At 51.4% G+C, this 12,230-nt stretch overlaps 1 protein-coding gene across 1 annotated transcript in view; it reads left to right on the top strand.

Annotated features, from left to right (window-relative positions):
- Window positions 1–3,313: 3,313 nt before the first annotated feature.
- The window catches only part of tg (thyroglobulin), a 179,016-nt gene continuing 170,099 nt past the window's right edge, over window positions 3,314–12,230 (top strand). Inside the window, exon 1 of the mRNA XM_078398459.1 lies at window positions 3,314–3,446. Coding sequence (XP_078254585.1) covers window positions 3,314–3,446 — 133 coding nt within the window. The remainder of the gene's footprint in view (window positions 3,447–12,230) is intronic.

Here is a 12,230-nt window from a genome sequence, read left to right as displayed (position 1 = left end):
ACCTCCTCCGGCAGCTCGTTCCGTACACCCACCACCCTCCGTGTGGAAGAGTTGCCCCTCGGGTTCCAATTAAATCTTTCACCTCTCACCTTAAACCTATATCCTCTGGTTCTTGATTCCCCAACTCTAGGTTAAAGACTGTGCCTCTACCCTGTTTATTCCCATCTCGGCAGATCACCCCTCATCCTCCTGCGCTCCAAGGAATAGTCCTTGCCTTCCACAACCTCTCCCTGCAGCTCAGGCCTTCCAGTCCACAATCACCAAATTATCAAATATTACCGCAAAAAGAAAATATCAGGCAGAACATCACACTGATATGAACACTGACCTTCGGAACTACAAACGCATACACATACTGTATTGCACTGTAACCCATTCCCACCTCCCCTTTACTCCACACACTCATCGAGCATCAGGTCTACAGTCTCCTGAGAGGAGCAATACGTTGGCAGAGCGGTGAAGAGGGCTATTGGTACGCTTGCCTTCATAGATGGGGACATTGAGTGTAGGCGTTCAGAAGGCATGATGCAGATATATAGGACATTGGTTCAACTGCGTGCAGGTCTGGTCTGGTCTGGTCGCCCCATTACAGGAAGGATGAGGAGGCTTTGGAGAGGATGCAGAGAAGGCTCACCAGAATGCTGCCTGGATAAGAGGGTCCCAGTTACAGGGAGAGGTTGGATTAGAGGGTGCAGAGGAGGTTTACTAGAACGCTGCCGGGATTAGGGGGTATTAGTTACAGGGAGAGTTTGAAACATAGAAACATAGACAATAAGTGCAGGAGGAGGCCATTCGGCCCTTCAAGCCAGCACCACCATTCAGGTGATCATGGCTGACTGTCCACAATCAGTACCTCGTTCCTGCCTTCTCCCCATATCCCTTGATTCCACTAGCCCCTAGAGCTCTATCTAATTCTCTCTTGAAACAGTTTGGACAGACATGGACTGTTTTGTCTGGATCGCCGGAGGTTGAGGGGAGACCTGATCGAAGTTTATAAAATGATGAGAGGCGTAGATGGGGTAGACAGTCAGAACCTCTCTCGACCGGAAGGGAAATTCAAACACTAGAGAGCACAGCTTTGAGGTGAGAGGGGCAAAGTTTACAGGAGATGTGTGGGGCAGGTTTTTACGCAGAGGGGGGTGGGGGCCTGGAACGTGCTGCCAGGGGTGGGGGTGGGGGCAGATACGATAGTGGTGTTTATAAGACTCGTGTATAGGCACATGGATATGCAGGTAATGGGGGGATATGGGGTACGTGCAGGCAGGTAAGTGATGGCCTTGGCTTATGGTCAGCACGGACACAGTGGGCCGAAGGGCCTGTTCTTGTGCTGTACTGGTCTATGTTTACGTAAATGTTCACATAAATTATACGCAAATTCTACTTTCCTCAAATGAATGTAAACGCACCAGGATTACAATTGGGAAATTAATGCCAGTGTGTAGTAATATAAAATGCTACAACTGACCAAGTTAAACAGGTGTTTAAGTATTCACAGTGATTTATGGAACTCAGAGGTGTTGCCAAATTCTTAGCCTCAATGCAACATATAAGTTTGGCGCGTGTGAAATCCCTCTCGTTCTCTCTCCTTATCCTGCACTCATCAGCCAAACCCAAGATGAAGCAATGTGCAGCTTTACAACTTATCATAAATAAACTCCAGTCTTTATAGATGGAAAAGATGAGCAGGTTTCAGATTCTGACGTGCTCTGTTATCGCTTATATTTCTTATGGAAACGTATAAAATTATTAAAAGACTGGACAGGCAGGATGCAAGAAAAATACTCCCAATGTTGAGGGAGTCCAGAACTAGGTGGTCAGACTCTGTAGGAAAATAACTGCAGATGCTGGTACAAATCGAAGGTATCACAAACTGCTGGAGTAACTCAGCAGGTCAGGCAGCATCTTGGAGAGAGGGAATGGGTGACGTTTCAGGTCGAGACCCTTCTTCAGACTGATGTCAGGGGGGCGGGACAAAGAAAGGATATAGGTGGAGACAGGAAGATAGAGGGAGATCTGGGAAGGGGGAGGGGAAGGGAGGGACAGAGGAACTATCTAAAGTTGAGATAGTTTTCTTTTTCCCCCTTCCCCCCCTCCCCATTCCCAGTTCTCCCTCTATCTTCCTGTCTCCACCTATCTCCTTTCTTTGTCCCGCCCCCCTGACATCAGTCTGAAGAAGGGTCTCGACCTGAAACGTCACCCATTCCCTCTCTCCTAGATGCTGCCTGACCTGCTGAGTTACTCCAGCAGTTTGTGATACCTTCGAGGGGTTAGACTATTCTTAGTCTAAGAATAAAGGGGAGGCCATTTAAAACTGAGATGAGAAAAAACTTTTTCACCCAGAGTTGTGAATTTGTGGAATTCTCTGTCACAGAGTGCAGTGGAGGACAATTCACAGGATGAATTTGAAAGAGAGTTAGATAGAGCTCCAGGGGCTAGTGGAATCAAGGGGTATGGGGAGAAGGCAGGCATGGGTTACTGATTATGGATGATCAGCCATGATCACAATGACCAGGGCCCTAGTGAGACCGCACCTGGAGTACTATGTGCAGTTTTGGTCTCCAAATTTGAGGAAGGATATTCTTGCTATTGAGGGCATGCAGCGTAGGTTCACGAGGTTAATTCCCGGAATGGCGGGACTGTCATATGTTGAAAGACTGGAGCGACTAGGCTTGTATACACTGGAATTTAGAAGGATGAGAGGGGATCTTATCGAAACATATAAGATTATTAAGGGGTTGGACACGTTAGAGGCAGGAAACATGTTCCCAATGTTGGGGGAGTCCAGAACCAGGGGCCACAGTTTAAGAATATGGGGTAGGCCATTTAGAACGGAGATGAGGAAAAACTTTTTCAGTCAGAGAGTTGTAAATCTGTGGAATTCTCTGCCTCAGAAGGCAGTGGAGGCCAATTCTCTGAATGCATTCAAGAGAGAGCTAGATAGAGCTCTTAAGGATAGTGGAGTCAGGGGGTATGGGGAGAAGGCAGGAATGGGGTACTGATTTAGAATGATCAGCCATGATCACAATGAATGGCGGTGCTGGCTCGAAGGGCCGAAAGGCCTCCTCCTGCACATATTTTCGATGTTTCTATGTTTCTAACATGGATAGGCGATGTTTCACAGAGTACTGGAGTAACTCAGCGGGACAGGCAGCATCTCTGGAGAGAAGGAATAGGGTGACTTTTGGGGTTGAGACCCTTGTCTAACTTCAATTTCCTGGATTTACGTATCTCTGAACATCTATCCTGGACCCCCACATCAAGGCAATCAGAAAGAAAGCCCATCAACTTCCTTAGAAGATTGAGGAGGTTCAGTATGTCGACAAATACTCTCCCGGTGTACAGTACAGAACATATCGGCAGGTGGCATCACAACCTGGCTCAGCAACACAACGCCCAGGAACAAAGGGGATTACAGAGAGTGGCAAACACTGCCCACACCATCACAGGTACTGACCTCCCCACTCCATCACTGACCCCCCCACCCCACCCTGCCCACTCCATCACTGACCTCCCCACCCCACCCTGCCCACTCCATCACTGACCTCCCCACCCCACACTGCCCACTCCATCACTGACCTCCCCACCCCACCCTGCCCACTCCATCACTGACCCCCCCACCCCACCCTGCCCACTCCATCACTGACCCCCCCACCCCACCCTGCCCACTCCATCACTGACCCCCCCACCCCACCCTGCCCACTCCATCACTGACCTCCCCACCCCACCCTGCCCACTCCATCACTGACCTCCCCACCCCACCCTGCCCACTCCATCACTGACCTCCCCACCCCACACTGCCCACTCTGTCACAGGTACTGACCCACCCCACACTGCCCACTCCATCACTGACCTCCCCACCCCACCTACCCACTCTGTCACAGGTACTGACCCCCCCCCCCCCCCCACCCCACACTGCCCGGTCCATCAAGGGTACTGACCTCTCCACCATTGAAGGGATCTACAGGAGGCACTGCCTCAAAAAGACAGCCAGCATCATCACTGACCCACACCACCCTGGCCACACTCTCCTCACTGACCCACACCACCCTGGCCACACTCTCACTGACCCACAACACCCTGGCCACACTCTCACTGACCCACACCATCCTGGCCACACTCTCACTGACCAACACCACCCTGGCCACACTCTCACTGACCCACACCACCCTGGCCACACTCTCACTGACTCACACCACCCTGGCCACACTCTCACTGACCCACACCACCCTGGCCACACTCTCACTGACCCACACCACCCTGGCCACACTCTCACTGACCCACACCACCCTGGTCACACTCTCATCACTGACCCACACCACCCTGGCCACACTCTCACTGACCCACACCACCCTGGTCACACTCTCACTGACCCACACCACCCTGGCCACACTCTCACTGACCAACACCACCCTGGCCACACTCTCACTGACCCACACCACCCTGGCCACACTCTCACTGACCCACACCATCCTGGCCACACTCTCACTGACCCACACCACCCTGGCCACACTCTCACTGACCCACACCACCCTGGCCACACTCTCACTGACCCACACCACCCTGGTCACACTCTCATCACTGACCCACACCACCCTGGCCACACTCTCACTGACCCACACCACCCTGGTCACACTCTCATCACTGACCCACACCACCCTGGCCACACTCTCACTGACCCACACCACCCTGGTCACACTCTCATCACTGACCCACACCACCCTGGTCACACTCTCACTGATTCACACCACCCTGGCCACACTCTCACTGACTCACACCACCCTGGCCACACACTCACTGACCCACACCACCCTGGCCACACTCTCACTGACCCACACCACCCTGGCCACACTCTCACTGACCCACACCACCCTGGCCACACTCTCACTGACCCACACCACCCTGGCCACACTCTCACTGACCCACACCACCCTGGCCACACTCTCACTGACCCACACCACCCTGGCCACACTCACTGACCCACACCACCCTGGTCACACTCTCACTGACCCACACCACCCTGGCCACACTCTCACTGACCCACACCACCCTGGCCACACACTCACTGACCCACACCACCCTGGCCACACTCTCATCACTGACCCACACCACCCTGGCCACACTCTCACTGACCCACACCACCCTGGCCACACTCTCATCACTGACCCACACCACCCTGGCCACACTCTCACTGACCCACACCACCCTGGCCACACTCTCATCACTGACCCACACCACCCTGGCCACACTCTCACTGACCCACACCACCCTGGCCACACTCTCATCACTGACCCACACCACCCTGGCCACACACTCACTGACCCACACCACCCTGGTCACACTCTCATCACTGACCCACACCACCCTGGCCACACTCTCACTGACCCACACCACCCTGGTCACACTCTCATCACTGACCCACACCACCCTGGCCACACACTCACTGACCCACACCACCCTGGCCACACTCTCACTGACCCACACCACCCTGGCCACGCTCTCATTTCACTCCTGCCATTGGGAAGAAGGTACAGGAGCCTGAAATCTGTAAGGTCCAGGTTCAGGAACAGCTCCTTCCCAACAACCATCAGACTATTAAATACTACAAACTCCAACTAAACTGAACTACATGGAACATGGGAATATAGAAAAATAGATGCAGGAGGAGGGCATTTGGCCCTTCGAGCTAGCACCACCATTCAATATGATCATGGCTGATCATCTAAAATCAGTACCCCGTTCCTGTTTTTTTCCCACACCCCTTGATTCCTTTAGCAGTAAGAGTTAAATTTAAGTCTCTCTTGAATACATCCAGTGAATTAGCCTCCACTGCCTTCTGAGGCAGAGAATCCCACAGATTCACAACTCTCTGGCTGAAAAACCATCTCCTCATCTAAGCCCTAAATGGCCTCCCCTTTTTCCTAAAACTGTGACCCCTGGTTCTGGACTCCCTCAACAGCGGGAACATTTTTCCTGCATCTAGCCTGTCCAGTCCTTTAAGAATTTTATATGTTTCAATAAGATCCCCTCTCATCCTTCTAAATTCCAGTGAATACAAGCCCAGTCAACCCAGTCTTTCATCATACGTCAGTCCCGCCATCCCGGGAATTAACCTGGTGAACCTACGTTGCACTCCCTCAATAACAAGAATGTCTTTCCTCAAATTAGGAGACCAAAACTGCATACAGTACAAACTGTCGTGCTTGCTCGAAGGACTTTGGGCTTTTTTGTACTAATATTGGAATTTTTCATTTATTCCAACTTTTTTGTTAATATGTCATAGAGTGATAGAGAACAGAAACGGGTTATTTGCCCCAACTTGCCCACGGCGAACATTGCCTCAGGTTTCCCTTCTCCACGAGTACCCAGTCTGAAGAAGGGCCTCGACCCAAAACGCCACCCATTCCTTCTCTCCCGAGATGCTGCCTGACCCACTGAGTTACTCCAGCACTCTGTGAAACGTCACCTATCCATGTTCTCCACAGATGCTGCCTGACCCGCTGAGTTACTCCAGCACTCTGTGAAACGTCACCTATCCATGTTCTCCACAGATGCTGCCAGACCCGCTGAGTTACAGACCAGCCGTGCCTCTGCAAGTAAGGATGGCAATGTTCTATTTTTGGTTCATGTGACATTAACACTCTTGACTTTTGAACTCTTCACCAGACATGGAGTCACAGTGTCACAGAGTGATACAGTGTGGAAACTGGCCCTTCATAGAGTCACAGAGTGATACAGTGTGGAAACTGGCCCTTCATAGAGTCACAGAGTGATACAGTGTGGAAACAGGCCCTTCATAGAGTCACAGAGTGATACAGTGTGGAAACAGGCCCTTCATAGAGTCACAGAGTGATACAGTGTGGAAACAGGCTCTTCGGCCCAACTTGCCCACACCAGCCAACATGCCCCATCTACACTAGTCCCACATGTTATTTCATGAGTCATTCATTTTTCATGAATGAAAGGATAGTCAAGTCAAGTCAATTTTATTTGTATAGCACATTTAAAAACAACCCACGTTGACCAAAGTGCTGTACATCTGATTAGGTACTAAGGAAAAAAAATGAAACATACAGTAGCACGAAAACAGTTCACAGCGCCTCCTCAATGAGCCTCAAACGCTAGGGAGTAGAAATAGCCTGGACTTAAAGGAGTCGATGGAGGGGGCAGTTCTGATGGGGAGAGGGATGCTGTTCCACAGTCTAGGAGCTGCAACCGCAAAAGCGCGGTCACCCCTGAGCTTAAGCCTAGACCGCGGGATAGTGAGTAGCGCCAAGTCGGCCGACCTGAGGGACCTGGAGTTAGAGAGGGGGGTTAGAAGATTTTTGATGTGGGGGGGGGGGAATGTCCATTTAGGGCTTTATACGTGAATAGGAGGAGCTTGAAGTTGATTCTGTACCGTACAGGGAGCCAGTGGAGAGAGGCCAGAATCGGGGTGATGTGGTCCCTTTTACGGGTACCCGTCAGGAGTCTCGCTGCGGCGTTTTGGACCAGTTGCAGGCGGGACAGGGAAGATTGGCTGATCCCAGTGTATAGGGAGTTGCAGTAGTCTAGGCGGGAGGAAATGAAAGCGTGAATGATTTTTTCTGTGTCGTCGAATTGGAGGAAAGGTTTGATTTTAGCTATGGTTCGAAGTTGGAAGAAGCTGGCTTTTACCACAGCGTTGACTTGCTTATCAAATTTTAATGCAGAGTCAAATATCATGCCGAGGTTTTTGACATGCGGTTTGACTAGGCAGGATAGACTTCCAAGACTGCCTGTTATCGATTTGATGGAGTCGGGGGGGGGGCCGAATAGGATGACCTCAGACTTGCTCTCATTTAATTGGAGGAAGTTCTGTGCCATCCAACATTTTATGTCCTCAAGGCAGTGTAAGAGGCTGTTTAAATTTGACTGGTTGTTGGGTTTCAGGGGGAGGTAAAGCTGAGTGTCATCGGCATAGCAGTGGAAAGAAATGCCGTGCCTTTGAATGATTTGGCCAAGGGGGAGCATGTATAGAGAGAAGAGAATGGGGCCTAGGATGGAGCCTTGTGGAACTCCGCAGGAGAGGCTAGCTGGAGCAGAGGAATAACTGCCTATGTTGATGGCGAAACTCCTCTCTTTGAGGTACGAAGCGAACCAGCTCAGGGCAGTGCCATCAATGCCAACCGCGTACCGGAGATGGTCAATAAGGATGGTGTGGTCCACTGTATCGAACGCTGCGCTGAGGTCGAGAAGGAGCAGGATTGCACAGTCGCCGGTGTCGATGGCGAGAAGCAGGTCGTTGTGTACCTTCAACAAGGCAGACTCTGTGCTGTGGTGGGCTCTGAAACCTGACTGGAAACTTTCCAGGATGGTGTTTTGGTGCAGGTAGGGCACTAATTGGTTTAGAATTGCCTTTTAAAGGACTTTTGACAGGAATGGCAGTTTGGAGATGGGTCTGTGGTTGCTAGGAAAGGTGGGGTCTAGGTTAGTTTTTTTCAGGAGGGGCTGGACCACCGCGTGCTTGAAACTGGTTGGAACAGTGCCAGTGGCCAGAGAACTGTTGATAATAGAGAGGATGCTGGGACCGGCTATTGCAATGACATCCTTCAGAAGGGCAGTGGGGGCAGGATCAAGGGGGCAGGTTGCAGGTTTCATAGTCCCAGGTTGTTTCCTTGATAACTGAATGTTTACAATACAACTAAAAGGAAAAATATGGCCTTGTGGGTTTGTGAGTCCCGTAGTTTTAACGCTGCCAGAGGTCAGCCGGTCAATGTTAAACTGAGTTTTACAGCCTTTCCAGTGCAAATCATTGCTGTTGGTTCAATAGTAAGACAACATCAGTCTTATTCACTCTTGTGTCATAACGTGTCGTTTGGCTTTGACCTGTTACCCAAGGTGCCCTGGGACTTCTTCACATCCAGTCCAGACCAACCAGAACATTCTGGAGGGTGTGAATATTGGTGGGCCACTGAGATACTTTCCTGGTCTTCTTTCATTACAGGCACCAGCCCATTTAAGTCATAGAAACATAGATAGATAGACAATAGGTGCAGGAGGAGGCCATTCGGCCTTTGAGCCAGCACCGCCATTCATTGTGATCATGGCTGACCATCCACAATCAGTAACCCGTGCCTGCCTTCTCCCTATATCCCTTGATTCCACTAGCCCCTGGAGCTCAATCTAACTCTCTTAGATCCATCCAGTGATTTGGTCTCCACTGCCCTCTGTGGTAGAGAATTCCACAAATTTACAACTCTCTGGGTGAAAACGTTTCTTCTCTCCTCAGTTTTAAATGGCCTCCCCTTTATTCTTAGACTGTGGCCCCTGGTTCTGGACTCCCCCAACATTGGGAACATTTTTCCTGCATCTAGTTTCTATAAGATCCCCTCCCATCCTTCTAAACTCCAGTGAATACAAGCCTAGTCTTTTCAATCTTTCCTCATATGACAGTCCCTCCATCCCAGGGATCAATCTCGTGGATCTATGCTGTACTGCCTCAATTACAAGGATGTTCTTCCTCAAATTAGGAGACCAAAACTGTACACAATACTCCAGATGTGGTTTCACCAGGGCCCTGTACAACTGCAGAAGAACCTCTTTACTCCTACACTGGACTCCTCCCGCTATGAAGGCCAACATGCCATTAGCTTTCTTCACTCATGAGACTCATGGACATCAGGGTAGTTTGCTGGTGTCTCTCCGTGCTCAGTGGCCTTCCCTCCTCTCCAATGTTCCTGAACTCCGGCACTCTCAGTCCTATGTGCTCCCAGCCCTCTGTGGCATGGATCTGCCCTGAACTAACCGAGGACAGGAGAACAAACAGCACAGAAAAAGCTGAAATACCGGCTATGGGATTGTTGTTGCCCATTAACGTCAGGAAGTGGTGGGCCTGTGTGGATCCAAGGCTGAATATACTTGAAAAAATAAACCAGAAACATCCAGGTCTTTCCTAACTCCACCCTTCGCCAAACCCCACTCACCAAATACAACACCCCACCAACCCCATCCCACCCCACCCCACCCACCCACCCCACCCCTTCCCCCCCCACCCACCCCTTGTAATGTTGTCAGACAGGTTGCTCTCTACAGCCCCAGAGTAGAAGCAATGAAGGATCCTCAGAGACACTCTGAATTTCCTCAGCTGTCTAAGGTGGTAAAGGCACTGCTTTGCCTTACCCACCAGTGCGGGCAATGTGTGTTGTCCATGTCAGATCCTCTGCGATGCAGACTCCCAAGTATTTAAAACTGCTCACCCTATCCACAGTAGACCCATTTATCTCCAGTGGCGTGTACGTCCTTGGATGTTGAGCCCTTTTAAAGTCCACAACCAGCTCCTTAGTTTTGTGACATTCAAGAGGAGGCTGTTGTCCTGACACCAGAGTGCCAGATCAGCCACCTCCTCCCGGTAGGCCTTCTCATCGTTGTTGGGAGATCCGCCCACCACCACAGTGTCATCAGCAAATGCACATTGTGCAGAGGTCAGACAAGCGAGTTTCATGTAATCCATCTGGAATAACTACCACGTAGAGGTGACTAAGAGGCCCTTGAACTCATTGGGTCCTTGCCCACACAAATCTAACTGAATCCTTGCCACACATGGTTTTAATGTTACTGAAGTAACAAACAGAAGTCACAGCGGATTTGCAGAATTTAAGAAAAATACATGAAGTCAGCTTGGATTCGGTCCAATCACGGGAGAGATCAAAGGCACTTGGAGGCAAAGTTACTATTGTGGCCAGAAGGGCCTCAGCTCAATAAACCTTCCACAATTTAACAACTTAACAACGGGCTCTTGAAAGAATGCAGATTTATTAGCAAAGTGGTAATTCAACAACACTTTTTCACTTTGATTGAAGGATTTATTGGAAGGTGGCTGGGTTGGGCTGAGTAATGGTCTCAGAGAGATGGGTTCACGGTGTATTTGTTATGTGTTGCTGTGGCTGAAACTCCACTGAGAAACTACGCTCCACTTACAGAGTGAAACATTACCTGCCACCCATCTGTTCATCTCGAAGGGCCTGCTGTGCACCAAGCAAAGAATCCCAGAAATTCCCTGGAAATGATAATAAATTTCTGGTAGACATGAAAGACCCTGTGAGATCAAGGAGTCAGGAAAGCTGGTTGTTTTGCAGAGGGATGGTGGCCAGTCCTACTCATCTCCCTGGACACATTGACCAGCCCGACCTCTCCACCTCCACATTGACCGGCCCGACCTCATCTCCCTGGACACATTGACCAGCCCGACCGCTCCACCTCCACATTGACCGGCCCGACCTTATCTCCCTGATCACACTGTCGTATGTGAAAGACTGGAGCGACTAGGCTTGTGTACACTGGAATTTAGAAGGATGAGAGAGGATCTTATTGAAACATATAAGATTATTAAGGGGTTGGACACAATAGAGGCAAGAAACATGTTCCCAATGTTGGGGGAGTCCAGAACCAGGGGCCACAGTTTAAGAATAAGGGGTAGGCCATTTAGAACTGAGACGAGGAAAAACTTTTCAGTCAGAGAGTTGGTAAATCTGTGGAATTCTCTGCCTCAGAAGGCAGTGGAGGCCAATTCTCTGAATGCATTCAAGAGAGAGCTAGATAGAGCTCTTAAGGATAGAGGAGTCAGGGGGTATGGGGAGAAGGCAGAACGGGGTACTGATTGAAAATGATCAGCCATGATCACATTGAATGGCGGTGCTGGCTCGAAGGGCCGAATGCCTCCTCCTGCACCTATTGTCTATTGTCTACCAGCAGTGGACAAACCCAGTCAGAGGTCCATGAACCCATCTCTCCGAGACCATTACTCAGTCTGAGAATTAATGCACAGACGTTAGCGCGGTGTTGCTGCCTCACAGCGCCGGAGACCCGGGGGGGTAGGGGAGTGTGGGGGGGAGTGTGGGGGGAGGGGTGTGAGGGGTGGGGGGGAGGGGGATGGAGGGGGGGGGGAGGGGGGTGGAGGGGGGAGGGGGGTTGGGGGGGTGGAGGGGGGGAGGGGGTTGGGGGGGTGAAGGGGGGGTGAGGGGGTTGGAGGGGGGGGGGGTGGAGGGGGGGGGTGGGGGGGAGGGGGGTGGAGGTGGGGGGTGGGAGAGGTGGGGGGGTGGAGGAGGGGGTGGGGGAGGGAGGGGGTGGGAGGGGGGGGTGGGGGTGGGGGGGGGGGGGGGTGGAGGGGTGGGGGGGAGGGGTTAGGAGAGGTGGATGTGGAGGGGGGGGAGGGGTGGGAGGGGGTGGGGTGAGAGGTGGGGGGTGAGAGGTGGGGTGGAGAGGGGGGGGGAGGG

The sequence above is a fragment of the Rhinoraja longicauda genome, chromosome 4 (assembly GCF_053455715.1).
Source record: "Rhinoraja longicauda isolate Sanriku21f chromosome 4, sRhiLon1.1, whole genome shotgun sequence".
In the NCBI taxonomy this organism is placed as follows: Eukaryota; Metazoa; Chordata; class Chondrichthyes; order Rajiformes; family Arhynchobatidae; genus Rhinoraja; species Rhinoraja longicauda.
The sequence above is the reverse complement of the archived record's forward strand: the minus strand, read 5'-3'. Positions and strand labels throughout refer to the sequence as shown.